Raw genomic sequence first — 15,635 nt, forward strand, 5'->3', positions numbered from 1 at the left:
CTAACGCCGGGGGCGAACTGGGCTAACGCCGGCGACATGGGCAGACGCCGGGGCGACATGGGCAGACGCCGAGGGCGGCGACATGGGCAGACGCCGGGGCGACATGGGCAGACGCAGAGGCGACATGGCCAGACGCCGGGGGCGGCATCTTGCCAGGGCGCCCGCAGAACAAAATATTTGAAATGGTGACATTTGCGCGATCGGTTTTCTATTGCTAATTTGCACGTCACGTCAATGATATCATGTCACCGTGGGGACTGTGGGTCAATTAACCTTGTCGGAGTTGGGTAGTTGACCTCCGGTTTACCCACTGGAAGCCCGAGGTCGGGAGCAGGGAATCAATCAAATAGCACACTAACTTTGTACAGTACTAATTCAATTAGTAAATCAGGCACACAGCGAAATGCTACCAAATAAACCACAATTCATTCATAATGTGAATTTATAGTTTCACATACATATTGCTGCATTGTTTTCTGGTTTGTGCAAAATCATTAAGAATAATATAAAACCAGTCTGCACACCACCCAGGTGATTCGGTTTAGTCTTGACCCCTGGTTGACAGTGTTGGGGGATGGGTAATGTAGTCTTGACCCTGGTTGACAGTGTTGGGGGAATGGGACTACAGTGTTGGTCTAATGTAGTCTGACCCCTGGTTGACAGTGTTGGGGGATGGGTAATGTAGTCTTGACCCCTGGTTGACAGTGTTGGGGGGATGGGTAATGTAGTCTTGACTCTTGGTTGACAGTGTTGGGGGATGGGTAATGTAGTCTTGACTCTTGGTTGACAGTGTTGGGGACGGGTAATGTAGTCTTGACTCTTGGTTGACAGTGTTGGGGGACGGGTAATGTAGTCTTGACTCTTGGTTGACAGTGTTGGGGACGGGTAATGTAGTCTTGACTCTTGGTTGACAGTGTTGGGGGATGGGTAATGTAGTCTTGACTCTTGGTTGACAGTGTTGGGGGATGGGTAATGTAGTCTTGACTCTTGGTTGACAGTGTTGGGGGATGGGTAATGTGTAGTCTTGACTCTTGGTTGACAGTGTTGGGGGATGGGTAATGTAGTCTTGACCCCTGGTTGACAGTGTTGGGGGATGGGTAATGTAGTCTTGACCCCTGGTTGACAGTGTTGGGGGATGGGTAATGTAGTCTTGACTCTTGGTTGACAGTGTTGGGGGATGGGTAATGTAGTCTTGACCCCTGGTTGACAGTGTTGGGGGATGGGTAATGTAGTCCTGACCCCTGGTTGACAGTGTTGGGGGATGGGTAATGTGAGTCTTGACTCTTGGTTGACAGTGTTGGGGGATGGGTAATGTAGTCTTGACTCTTGGTTGACAGTGTTGGGGGATGGGTAATGTAGTCTTGACTCTTGGTTGACAGTGTTGTGGGATGGGTAATGTAGTCTTGACCTGGTTGACAGTGTTGGGGGATGGGTAATGTAGTCTTGACCTGGTTGACAGTGTTGGGGGATGGGTAATGTAGTCTTGACCTGGTTGACAGTGTTGGGGGATGGGTAATGTAGTCTTGACCTGGTTGACAGTGTTGGGGGATGGGTAATGTAGTCTTGACTCTTGGTTGACAGTGTTGTGGGATGGGTAATGTAGTCTTGACCTGGTTGACAGTGTTGGGGGATGGGTAATGTAGTCTTGACCTGGTTGACAGTGTTGGGGGATGGGTAATGTAGTCTTGACCTGGTTGACAGTGTTGGGGGATGGGTAATGTAGTCTTGACCTGGTTGACAGTGTTGGGGGATGGGTAATGTATTGATGCTCGAGTGCCAAATCAACACAAATGGATAAGAAAAGGTCTAAGACATCAGGTGCCCAGTTTAGGAAAATGAGGAAAGAAGAGAAACACACAAAAGATAAGGGCACTTCTGAAATAGTTTGGAACACCCTCTGGCACTGGCCAGGATGAGGAGCCATCCACCTCCTCAGCCACACTGGCCTCTTCACAGATCACCTCGGAGCCTCAGGACTGGGAGCCATCCACCTCCTCAGCCACACTGGCCTCTTCACAGATCACCTCGGAGCCTCAGGACTGGGAGCCATCCACCTCCTCAGCCACACTGGCCTCTTCACAGATCACCTCGGAGCCTCAGGACTGGGAGCCATCCACCTCCTCAGCCACACTGGCCTCTTCAGAAAAAATATTGGAGCCTCAGGACTGGGAGCCATCCACCTCCTCAGCCACACTGGCCTCTTCACAGATCACCTCGAGCCTCAGGACTGGGAGCCATCCACCTCCTCAGCCACACTGGCCTCTTCACAGATCACCTCGGAGCCTCAGGACTGGGAGCCATCCACCTCCTCAGCCACACTGGCCTCTTCAGAAAAAATATTGGAGCCTCAGGACTGGGAGCCATCCACCTCCTCAGCCACACTGGCCTCTTCACAAATAATATTGGAGCCTCAGGATGAGGAGTCATCCACAGGATGAGGAGTCATCCACAGGATGAGGAGTCATCCACCAAGCCAGACTCCTGGAAATGAATCCAAGAGCTCTATTTGTGCCATGTGGGGCTCACACATTGAACCTGGTTGTGGCCGATGCTGCTAAAAGTTATGTCGATAACACAGGTAACTTTGGCACCTTTCACAAACTGTACACCTTGTTCTCGGCCTCCACACAGCGATGGGCCATCCTGAAAAAACATGTGGACATCACTTTGAAGATGTGGACTGAGACAAGGTGGGAGAGTAAAGTTAAGAGTGTCGAGCCACTGAGGTATCAGGCAGCAGCAGTGACAGAGGCACTGAGGTATCAGGCAGCAGCAGGGAGAGAGGGACTGAGGTATCAGACAGCAGCAGTGAGAGAGGCACTGAGGTATCAGGCAGCAGCAGTGAGAGAGGCACTGAGGTATCAGGCAGCAGCAGGGAGAGAGCCACTGAGGTATCAGGCAGCAGCAGGGAGAGAGCCACTGAGGTATCAGGCAGCAGCAGGGAGAGAGGCACTGAGGTATCAGACAGCAGCAGTGAGAGAGGCACTGAGGTATCAGGCAGCAGCAGTGAGAGAGGCACTGAGGTATCAGGCAGCAGCAGGGAGAGAGCCACTGAGGTATCAGGCAGCAGCAGGGAGAGAGCCACTGAGGTATCAGGCAGCAGCAGGGAGAGAGGCACTGAGGTATCAGGCAGCAGCAGTGAGAGAGGTACTGAGGTATCAGGCAGCAGCAGGAGAGAGGCACTGAGGTATCAGACAGCAGCAGTGAGAGAGGTACTGAGGTATCAGGCAGCAGCAGGGAGAGAGGCACTGAGGTATCAGACAGCAGCAGTGAGAGAGGTACTGAGGTATCAGGCAGCAGCAGTGAGAGAGCCACTGAGGTATCAGGCAGCAGCAGGGAGAGAGGCACTGAGGTATCAGGCAGCAGCAGTGAGAGAGCCACTGAGGTATCAGACAGCAGCAGGGAGAGAGCCACTGAGGTATCAGGCAGCAGCAGTGAGAGAGCCACTGAGGTATCAGGCAGCAGCAGTGAGAGAGCCACTGAGGTATCAGACAGCAGCAGGGAGAGAGCCACTGAGGTATCAGGCAGCAGCAGGGAGAGAGCCACTGAGGTATCAGGCAGCAGAGGTGAGAGAGCCACTGAGGTATCAGGCAGCAGAGGTGAGAGAGCCACTGAGGTATCAGGCAGCAGCAGTGAGAGAGGCACTGAGGTATCAGGCAGCAGCAGGGAGAGAGGCACTGAGGTATCAGGCAGCAGCAGGGAGAGAGCCACTGAGGTATCAGGCAGCAGCAGGGAGAGAGCCACTGAGGTATCAGGCAGCAGCAGGGAGAGAGGCACTGAGGTATCAGGCAGCAGCAGTGAGAGAGGTACTGAGGTATCAGGCAGCAGCAGGGAGAGAGGCACTGAGGTATCAGACAGCAGCAGTGAGAGAGGTACTGAGGTATCAGGCAGCAGCAGTGAGAGAGCCACTGAGGTATCAGGCAGCAGCAGGGAGAGAGGCACTGAGGTATCAGGCAGCAGCAGTGAGAGAGCCACTGAGGTATCAGACAGCAGCAGGGAGAGAGCCACTGAGGTATCAGGCAGCAGCAGGGAGAGAGCCACTGAGGTATCAGGCAGCAGAGGTGAGAGAGCCACTGAGGTATCAGGCAGCAGAGGTGAGAGAGCCACTGAGGTATCAGGCAGCAGCAGTGAGAGAGCCACTGAGGTATCAGGCAGCAGCAGGGAGAGAGCCACTGAGGTATCAGACAGCAGCAGGGAGAGAGCCACTGAGGTATCAGGCAGCAGAGGTGAGAGAGCCACTGAGGTATCAGGCAGCAGAGGTGAGAGAGCCACTGAGGTATCAGGCAGCAGCAGGGAGAGAGCCACTGAGGTATCAGGCAGCAGAGGTGAGAGAGCCACTGAGGTATCAGGCAGCAGCAGTGAGAGAGCCACTGAGGTATCAGGCAGCAGCAGTGAGAGAGGCACTGAGGTATCAGACAGCAGCAGGGAGAGAGGCACTGAGGTATCAGGCAGCAGCAGGAGAGAGGCACTGAGGTATCAGGCAGCAGCAGGGAGAGAGGCACTGAGGTATCAGGCAGCAGCAGGGAGAGAGGCACAGAGGTATCAGACAGCAGCAGGGAGAGAGCCACTGAGGTATCAGGCAGCAGCAGGGAGAGAGGCACAGAGGTATCAGGCAGCAGCAGTGAGAGAGGCACAGAGGTATCAGGCAGCAGCAGTGAGAGAGGCACTGAGGTATCAGGCAGCAGCAGGGAGAGAGGCACTGAGGTATCAGGCAGCAGCAGGGAGAGAGGTACTGAGGTATCAGGCAGCAGCAGGGAGAGAGGTACTGAGGTATCAGGCAGCAGCAGTGAGAGAGGCACTGATTGAGGTGTGGGGTCAAACCAAAGACCCTGTGATAAAGATTGAGGCCCAGTCCTTGTCAGAGGAGGTGGGATCATACCGCTTCAGCATCTGTACAGTGGTGTGGTATGACATCTTGAGCCAGATACAACATGTGAGCAAGCTGATACAGTCTCCCAGTATGCATGTGGATGTTGCAGTCAGTCTTCTCAGAAAGACAGAGAGAGGTCTCAGCAACTACATGGCAACAGGCTTTATGACTGCACAAACATCAGCCAAGGATATTTGCGAGGTTATGAATGTAGAGGACGTTCTATGACAAAAAGGCTGAGGTCCTTTTCATACGAATCATTTGATGAGCCTTTGAGTGATGCCCTGAAGAAGCTGGTGGTGACATTTTTCAATGTCGTTGTTGATGCTGCAACCTCAGCCCTTCAGGAAAGATTTTCCACACTGGAAAATGTGGGAGAGAAGTTTGGAGTGCTGTCAACGTTCCTAAGTCTCTCAAATGAGGAGCTGACAGAACAATGAGAGGCCCTTGGTATGACACTGCACTATAAAGAACACTCAGACTTTGATGGCAGAGAGCTTGCACAGGAACTGAAGAACTAGCCTGACTTGCATCAAGGAAGGCAAGAAAAGCCAGGGTTTAGACGGCAGTTGTGCAATTTAGTTTGTGCGTTTCTTGTTTGAAGTGCAGTAGTGTAATAATCAGGTTCTCTTCTTTATAAGTGTGTTATTCTAGTTGTGCATTTGTGTGATGTCGGATGTGTTTGCAATAGGGTAATAGTGTAATAATTAAATTCTCTTTTTTATTTGAATTTATATGCTACAATTTGTTTCTATTGGTCTTTGCTACTTTTTGATATTTTTAAATCTTGTTTTTGTATATATTTATATAGTTTTAAGAGGGGTTTCGCCCAGGGAGCCATGATGATCTGGCGTCTGTTGCCTTTAGAGAAGTAGCGTGACATCAGATCCTGGAGGACGGCCTCGTCCTTGTAGTTGTCTCAGCAGAAGATCTTCATGAAGCTCCTCAAGCAGCTCTCCACTGCTACAGCTAAGGCAGGGTCCTTCACCCAGGGAGCCATACAAGCTACAACCACCACTGGCTCCCAGCTGTTGTTTCTATCTTCCAATTTACCTTTGTCGTATCGTGCCTCAATGCAAACTCCTTCAAACAAACCGTTTGTTGGACTGCACATTCAACTAGGAGCTTAAATCAGGAAGAAACTAACCTTGATTATGAGAATGGATTCTATGCCTCTCATGTCGATGAGACAGTTTGCGATGACTGGGTTGGCTATGCTCAGAGAGTCCAGTACTGAGGGTAGTCTGGGTGATCGACTCCACTGAAACACAACCAAATACAAAACCAAATTAGCTTTACTGACAACAACAACAAAAAGTATAGATACAGTTTGTTATGAACATCTAACAAAACAACTTGGTAACAATGAGACAATGTATTCATAAGTCCATACAGTTTCACTCTAATAATATCTGTAACTAAATATGGTCAAGGATCAAATACGGTCCATAGTAGCTACCGGTATTCAACAACAAAACAATTGGGACATTACCACATAATGGCACCTTGTTCCCTACATAGTGCACAACTATTGACAATGTAGGGAATATGTTGCCATTTCAGATGGAGCGATTGTGTCTCACCGTCCTTGAACCTTGTAGACGGAGGAGAGAAGGGGCTGACAATGATCTGGGGTCTGTTGCCTTTAGAGAAGTAGCGTGACATCAGATCCTGGAGGACGGCCTCGTCCTTGTAGTTGTCACAGCAGAAGGTCTTCATGAAGCTCCTCAAGCAGCTCTCCACTGCTACAGCTAAGGCAGGGTCCTTCAGGTTTATACATGCCCCTGATGGGAAACCATGGATGGATGGATGGATGGATGGATGAACGGAAAGAAAAACAGATTCATTAATGTTAAGTACATCTTTCTGAGGTTTCCCCACCGGGGGTAATTAGGAAGACTGTTGCACATGACCGTGCCATTCGGCCAGATCACTGTATGATTGGGCTACACTAAACCAAAGAAGGTTGAGAACCACTGACCTATAGGGCCAAGAGGTTTCTTGGTAAAACGTCCTTGGATGTAAGCCTTGTCGATGTTGTCTAGCAGGTCAGGCATGTTATCTCCAAAGCGCTTCAGTTTGTTGGATCTACTGGCCAGGAGCTGGTTCTTCCTCTTCAGCTTGGCTTCCATCGACACCTGAATATTCTTCTCTTCCAACCTAGAGCATTCAATCAACACATGAGCAATACAGAAGTTTGAGTACTCACACTAAAAAGAAGAACGTGAGAGCAAACTAACATTGAGTGGCTGCTGCCAACACACTGACTCAACTCCAGCCACTTTAATAATGGGAATTGATGGGAAATTATGTAAAATATATCACTAGCCACTTTAAACAATGCTACCTAATATAATGTTTACATATTGTACTCTATATCATCTACTGCATCTTTATGTAATACATGTATCACTAGCCACTTTAACTATGCCACTTTGTTTACATACTCATCTCATATGTATATACTGTACTCGATACCATCTACTGTATCTTGCCTATGCTGCTCTGTATATATCTTTATGTACATATTCTTTATCCCCTTACACTTGTGTGTATAAGACAGTAGTTTTGGAATTGTTAGTTCGATTACTTGTTGGTTATTACTGCATTGTCGGAACTAGAAGCACAAGCATTTCGCTACACTCGCATTAACATCTGCTAACCATGTGTATGTGACAAATAACATTTGATTTGATGCAGAAAGTGGTGGTTATCACGTTGCTGAGGCCTATATGTGAGTCTTCCGGGCCACACCCTACTCCAACACCAAGCTTCTCAGTCTCAACCACGGATGTATAATAAGAACTGGAGAATGTGTCCAAGATGTCCGACCGTGGTTTCTGAGGTAATCTACTCAGGTTCGCATACGCCGATTCATGGACCGTCCTTATACGGGTTGCATTCCGTTTTATACGGACCAACATCACATGTGCATGAACACTCAGTGCGCACAGGGTGCAGCGACAACATCATCCAAAAAATATAGCACACATTGGATGAATAGAAAATGTTAATATCTTCGGCAAAGAGTGATAAAATAAAAGGCTTCAGCGACAATTGAATAGTCATCAACTTTGTTCACAAAACATCCATAAATTAAAGTGTCTTATTAGGAATTTCCAAATCTGACTTCTCTATGTGGCTGTGTACGGAAATGGTCATTCTGGACCGGGCGTCAGTTAAACTGCCGAAGCAAAACTGTAGGAGCAGTCGACACAGTGCTTCTAGATGAGAACCATGGCCCCTTAGGTCTCAAAACCGTGAGGATGTGTAAAATTGCTAATGGTCCGTAGGTATTTGTTGTAGTACTTGTTTCATACTGTAGAAGCATGCTACAGGTGGATGATTGCTACGGGTGGAAGAATGCTACGGGTGGAAGAATGCTACGGGTGGAAGAATGCTACGGGTGGAAGAATGCTACGGGTGGAAGAATGCTACGGGTGGAAGAATGCTACGGGTGGAAGAATGCTACGAGTGGAAGAATGCTACAGGTGGAAGAATGCTACAGGTGGAAGAATGCTACAGGTGGAAGAATGCTACAGGTGGAAGAATGCTACAGGTGGAAGAATGCTACAGGTGGAAGAATGCTACAGGTGGAAGAATGCTACAGGTGGAAGAATGCTACAGGTGGAAGAATGCTACAGGTGGAAGAATGCAAACAGAATTCATCGGACTTAATCATTTAAAAAGAACAGTTTTTTATCTGATCTTATCATACTGATAAGACGACATTCTTGGAAGAGAAAGAAAATAGGCTTTGAATGGTTTTCCATTACCGTAGTTTGTCCAACTCCTCCTTCCCTTTGAACAGAGCCTGTTGCCTGTCCTTGATCTCCTGATTCAGAGCAGTGCACTGCGTCTCATGCTTCTCCAACTGCGTCCTGAGACTGGAGATCTTCTGCAGTCTCTTGGTGTGCTCTGCCTCGGCCTTCTTGTTCTGACTCCCACTACAGGGGTACATCAAAAGATCATTTCAACAAAAGCTAAATGTATGAAAGCAAATCAAAACGACAGTAGTTATGGAACTAAAAAAATGTGGACCAGACCACAATGCAATAACTATTCATGCTTACGTAGTAAAGCATGGGGCGGCAGCGTAGCCTAGTGGTTAGAGCGTTGGACTAGTAACCGGAAGGTTGCGAGTTCAAACCCCCGAGCTGACAAGGTACAAATCTGTCGTTCTGCCCCAGAACAGGCAGTTAACCCACTGTTCCCAGGCCGTCATTGAAAATAAGAATGTGTTCTTAACTGACTTGCCTGGTTAAATAAAGGTAAAAAATAAAAATCAGTGTGCGCAGTTAACAGTGTTGGGGATGCTACTCTGAAAACATAGTTTGTGCAGCTACCAATTACTTCACACTGGAAGAAGTTAAGAAAAATTTAGTTTAATTAAGTTACTTTGAAAAAGCAGTTCAGTACATCCAAACTACTTTGTGAAAAATTATTCTGAGATGTTATAGACCACAAATTGAAAAAACAGATCGATCTGGAGTCAGATGTTACCAGAACGTGTCATTTAGACTATTAAAAAAACAAAAACGGTTTCAAGTCAGAATTAGGAAGATGTGATGCCTACTCCACCCATACTTTCAGTTCTTTTTGGGGAAAAAAGTTCCAGTAGTTAGCTAGACTGCTACATGGCTAAAAAGTAATGAACTACTGAAAACACTACCTAGATGTGAATTTAGTTTATCTACCACCTAGCTACTGCAAAACATAGTTCAATTACTACTATCCAACACTGGCAGTTAATCCTTTCACAATATATTCTACCAAACATTGACTATCACTCAAAAATCTCTCACATATTTTTCACTTTGTGAATTCTCTCGTGAAGAAGGGACTGTTCCTTCTCTGATTGTTTCAGTTTGTTCACAGCACGGAAATACACCACCTACAATAGAACAGCATAAAATACAGCTCAGACAAAGGTATTGCATTTCATCAAAGTGCTGCAAACATGCAGAAAAAGTATCGGTAAGCAAGGATATTGGTGAGGAAAATGTACATTTCATGTTAGTCCTAAAACAGCACCCTATTCCCTATGAAGTACACTACTTTGAACAGAGCCCTATGGGCCCTGGTCAACAATGGTGCACTACATAGGTAATAGGTGCCATTTGGGCCCGTAAGCCTACATTTACTTCCTGGAATGGGACTGACCTCAACCCAGTCTCTTACCTCTTGCTCTTTCTGAGCTTTATTCTTTGACTTTACTTCTTCCTTTATCTTCCGACAGTCCTCTGACAGAGACTCCTCCTCTTCTTTCCGACTGTGAAGCCTGCTCTGGATCTCCTGCAATTCCTTTTCAGCTACTGTCACTTTATTCTGGAGGGAAAAGAGAGGAAAACATTAAAAGCCCAGTGCAGTGAAAAAATAGATTTTCCTGTGTTTTATATACATTTCCACACTGTTGAAATAATACTGTGAAATTTTGAAAATAATGATATGCCCTTTTAGTGTAAGAGCTGTTTGAAAAGACCACCTGAAATTTCAGCATGTTTAGGTGGGATGGAGTTTTGGCCTTCCATGGTGACATTACCATGCAATAAATTAGTTAATAGACCAATAATAAGAGTTCTGAACCTCTGTCAATAAGAGTTCCATTTCAGTTTCCCCCTCCCCACTCCCAGACAGTCCTAGCAAAATTCCTGCTTGAGAATTGTTTTTAAAGCTGAGAATCAAAAAAAAAAAGTTTTTACATTCACAGTAAGGTACCTAAAATGTTACCCAGATATGATTAAATATTGAGATAAAAATGGCTGCATTGGATCTTTAAGATAGAAATCCTGCCTGTGTTATAAGAAAATCACAAGAGTTTCTCCAATGGATTTCTCAACAGATCCAACTGACAAGATATATATACATACATACACATATACACATATATATATATACATATATACATATATTTACATTTACATTTTAAGTCATTTAGCAGACGCTCTTATCCAGAGCGACTTACAAATTGATGCATTCACCTTATGACATCCAGTGGGACAGTCACTTAACAATAGTGCATCAACATGTGTATATATATGTATATATACATATATACATATATATACACATATATATACATATATATACACACACATATATATATATATATATATACATACACATACATATATATATACATACACATACATATATATATATATACACACACATATATATACACACACATATATATATATACACACATATATACATATATATACACATATACATATATATACACATATATACACACATATATACATATACATATATATACACACATATATATATATATACATACATATATGTATATACATATACATATACACACACACACACACACACACACACACACACACACACACACACACACACACACACACACACACACACACACACACACACACACACACACACACCCCTCCCAATTAGTAGATTCAGCTACTTCAGCCACACCCGTTGCAGACGTATAAAATTGAGCACACATCCATGTTATCTCCATAGACAAACATTGGTAGTAAAATGGACTTCCTGAAGAGCTCAGTGACTTTCAACATGGCATCGTTATAGGATGACACATATCCAACAAGTCAGTTTGTAAAATGTCTGCCCTGCTTGGGCTGCCTCGGTCAACTGTAAGTGCTGTTATTGTGAAGTGGAAACGTCTAGGAGTAACAATGGCAGTAGTAGGCTCACAGAAGCTCACAGAACGGGACCGCCGAGGGCTGAAGTGTGTACCGCGTAGGAATTAAAAATAGTCTGTCCTTGGTTGAAACACTCACTACCAAGTTCCAAACTGCCTCGAGAAGAAACGTCAGCACAAGAACTGTTTGTCGAGAGCTTCATGAAATGGGTTTCCATGGCCCGCACAAGCCTAAGATCACCATGCGCAATGCCAAGTGTCAGCTGGAGTGGTGTAAATCTCGCCACCATTTGACTCTGGAGCAGTGGAGACACTTTCTCTGGAGTGATGAATCATGTTTCGCCATCTAGCCGTCCAACAGACAAATATGGGTTTGGCGGATGCCAGGAATAGGCTACCTGTCCCAATGCATAGTGCCGACTGTAAAGCTTGATGGATTAGCAATAATAATATGGGGCTGTTTTTCATGGTTCGGGCTAGGCCCCTTAGTTCCAGTGAAAGGAAATCTTAACGCTGCAGCACACAATGACATTCTAGACGATTCTGTGCTTCCAACTTTGTGGCCACTGTTTGGGGGAAGACCCTTTCCTGTTTCAGCATGACAATGCCCCCGCTGCACAATGAGAGGTCCATACAGAAATGGTTTGTTGAGATCGGTGTGGAAGAACTTGACTAGCCTGCATAGAGCTCTGACCTCAACCCCATCGAAGGCCTTTGGGATAAATTGTAACGCCAACTGCGAGCCAGGCCTAATTGCACAACATCAGTGCCCAATCTCACTAATGCTCTCGTGGCTGAATGGAAGAAAGTCCCCGCAGCAAAGTTCCAACATCTAGTGGAAAGCCTTCCCAGAAGAGTGGAGGCTGTTAAAGCAGCAAAAGGGGGACCAACTCCATATTAATACCCATGATTTTGGAATGAGATGTTTGACCAACAGGTGTCCACATATTTTTAGTCGTGTAGTGTACTTAGACAAATATACTTCACAAATACCTGACAGAGTTGAAGGTTTTCTTCGTGTTTGTGATTACTTCCCTCTGTGTCTATCTGTTCCTGTAGCTGTTGAACCAACCGCTCCTTTTCTCTCACCTGAAAGTAACAAAACAGAGTTGACATGACCATATTATTTTCTTGCAGAAAATAATATAATTTAAGAACTTCCAACACTTTTGAAAGGCGTTGACTTAGCCCAAACTAAACAAAAACGGTGAATGAGAAACAAACAAGTAACGTCCCTACCAAGCACCATGCCATCATCTTCTTCAGTTCCTCCAGAGTCTCCTTCATCTTACCAACAGATGACAGGTTTTCGTACCTCTCCTTCTTCTGCAAAAACTCCTGCTTGAGATCCTTTAGACACTGAAAGCAAAAGATAAAACATGGTTAGAGTCTTACTGTCCTATTTATATACTAACCAAAAATAGAAATGCAACACAAAGTGTTGGTGCCACGCATCATGAGCTGAAATAAAACATATCAGAAATGTTCCATATGGACAAGAAACTTATTTCTCTAAAATGTTGAGCACAAATTTGTTTACATCCCTGTTAGTGAGCATTTCTCCTTTGTCAAGATATGCCACACCTGTCAGCTGGATGGATGATCAAGAAGCTGATTAAACAGCATGATCATTACACAGGTGCACTTTGTGCTGGGGGCAATAAAAGGCCACTCTAAAATGTGAAGTTTTGTCACACAACAATGCCACAGATGTCTCAAGTTGAGGGAGTGTGCAATTGGCATCCTGACAGCAGGAATGTCCACCAGAGCGGTTACCAGAAAATGTAAGAAACGTGTCCCGCTACATGAGGCAAATGGTGGTCACACCAGATACTGAGATTTTTTTTATCCACGCCCCTACTTCTTTTTAAGGTATCTGTGACCAACAGATGCATAAATCTATTCCCAGTCATGTGAAATCCATAGATTAGGGCCTAATGAATTTATTGTAATTGACTGATTTCCTTATATCAACTGTAACTCAATAAAATCTTTTAAATTGTTGCATGTTGCATTTATATTTTTGTACGGGGTCATTTAATTGAAAACCTCTAACAAACCGGGTACATATATAGTGTTACATTGTTATCTTTTTTTAATGTAATAAAAATAAAAAATAAAATTCGTTAAGTGTATGTGTGACCATGTATGAAATGCACTTTAAAAACGTAATACATTTATTTTTGGGCCCCCATAAAATGTCATTTCCATGCGATAGCATTACCTCTTCTTGCCTCTCAACCTGTTCTCTGGTCACTGCTTTAGTCTGTTTGATGTGGATGTAGTCTCTCTTCATCTGCTCCAGTAGAGTCGCTTTCATGAAGAACTACAGAAATATTTTAAAAATTAAATCCCCAGAAGGAACTTTGGTTGAGCATGATGAAGTGGATATAGAATTAGAATTGCATATGGGACAACAATGGTTGACAAAAAACAAGCATGTAGACAAGAAAATGTCAGAGCTTAAATTACAAAACAAGGACAAAGAGTTTAAATTACAACTGTACCTTATACTTATCTCCTTCGCTTTTGAATGGAGAAATTGCTTACTCATTTCTTGGTTAAGAATTGAGACGGGGTTATCCACCTGTGATTTACAGTGAACAGCAAAAGAGGCTTTTCAAATACGGACATACACTACCTTTCCAAAGTTTGGGGTCACTTAGAAATGTCTTTGAAAGAAAAGCTCTTTTTTTGTCCATTTAAAATAACATCAAATTGATCAGAAATACAGTGTAGACATTGTTAATGTTGTAAATGACTATTGTAGCTGGAAATTACTGATTTTTAATGGAATATCTACATAGGCGTACAGAGGCCCATTATCAGCAACCATCACTCCTGTGTTCCAATGGCACGTTGTGTTAGCTAATCCAATTTGATTATTTTAGAAAGAATAATTGCTCATTAGAAAACCCTTTTGCAATTATGGTAGCACAGCTGAAAACTGTTTTTCTGATTAAAGAAGCAATAAAACTGTCCTTCTTTAGACTAGTTGAGTATCTGGAGCATCAACATTTGTGGGTTTGATTAAAGGCTTAAAATGGCCAGAAACAAAGACCCTTCTTCTGAAATTTTTCAGCCTATTCTTGTTCTGAGAAATGAAGGCTATTCCATGCGAGAAATTGCCAAGAAACTGAAGATCTGGTACAATGCTGTGTACTACTTCATTCACAGAACAGCGCAAACTGGCTCTAATCAGAATAGAAAAGAGTGGGAGGCCCCGGTGCACAACTGAGCAAGAGGACACGTACATTAGAGTGTCTAGTTTGAGAAACAGACACCTCACAAGTCCTCAACTGGCAGCTTCATTAAATAGTACCCACAAAACAACATTCTCAACGTCAACAGTGAAGAGGCGACTTCGGGATGCTGGCCTTCTAGGCAGAGTTGCAAAGAAAAAGGCCTATCTCAGACTGAACAATAAAAATAAAAGATTAGTATGGGCAAAATAACACACACTGGACAGAGGAACTCTGCCTAGAAGGCCAGCATCCCGGAGTCGCCTCTTTACTGTTGACGTTGCGGGTGACCCCAAACTTTGGAACGGTAGTGTAATTAAAAATAAATAACATGATTCACTTTCAATAAAACACACACGCACTCTATATATACACACACACACAATACCTGGATGTTGAAGTGATCCAAAATTGCAGTCAATTCATCCTTTTTATTTGAAACCAAGTGCCCTGGAATAGAAGGTAACGGTTGATTAAAATAGAGAATAGATAAAGAGAACGGCCAGACAGACCGACCGGCCAGACAGACACAGACAGACCAACCTGACGGCCAGACAGACCGACCTGACCTGACCGACAGACAAACAGCCTGACCCGACGGCCAGACCGACCCGACGGCCAGACACACAGACCGACCCGACGACCAGACACACAGACCGACCGACCCGACGGCCAGACGGCCAGACAGACGGACCGACGGCCAGACGGCCAGACAGACGGACCGACGGCCAGACGGCCAGACAGACGGACCGACGGCCAGACGGCCAGACAGACGGACCGACGGCCAGACGGCCAGACAGACCGACCGACGGCCAGACGGCCAGACAGACCGACCGACCCGATGGCCAGACGGCCAGACAGACCGACCGACCCGATG

General features: G+C 45.1%; 1 protein-coding gene across 1 annotated transcript in view; it reads right to left on the reverse strand.

Annotated features, from left to right (window-relative positions):
- Positions 1-14,150, reverse strand: part of LOC124046963 (structural maintenance of chromosomes protein 6-like) — a 49,654-nt gene extending 35,504 nt beyond the window's left edge. Inside the window, exons 1-12 of the mRNA XM_046367711.1 lie at positions 14,104-14,150; positions 14,024-14,042; positions 13,741-13,842; positions 12,756-12,875; positions 12,510-12,605; positions 10,052-10,198; positions 9,676-9,764; positions 8,647-8,817; positions 6,852-7,030; positions 6,454-6,654; positions 6,376-6,383; positions 6,018-6,131 (exon numbers count right to left, since the gene is read on the reverse strand). Coding sequence (XP_046223667.1) covers positions 6,018-6,131; positions 6,376-6,383; positions 6,454-6,654; positions 6,852-7,030; positions 8,647-8,817; positions 9,676-9,764; positions 10,052-10,198; positions 12,510-12,605; positions 12,756-12,875; positions 13,741-13,842; positions 14,024-14,042; positions 14,104-14,150 — 1,293 coding nt within the window. The remainder of the gene's footprint in view (positions 1-6,017; positions 6,132-6,375; positions 6,384-6,453; positions 6,655-6,851; positions 7,031-8,646; positions 8,818-9,675; positions 9,765-10,051; positions 10,199-12,509; positions 12,606-12,755; positions 12,876-13,740; positions 13,843-14,023; positions 14,043-14,103) is intronic.
- Positions 14,151-15,635: the final 1,485 nt, after the last annotated feature.

This window comes from Oncorhynchus gorbuscha, linkage group LG10 (assembly GCF_021184085.1).
Source record: "Oncorhynchus gorbuscha isolate QuinsamMale2020 ecotype Even-year linkage group LG10, OgorEven_v1.0, whole genome shotgun sequence".
In the NCBI taxonomy this organism is placed as follows: Eukaryota; Metazoa; Chordata; class Actinopteri; order Salmoniformes; family Salmonidae; genus Oncorhynchus; species Oncorhynchus gorbuscha.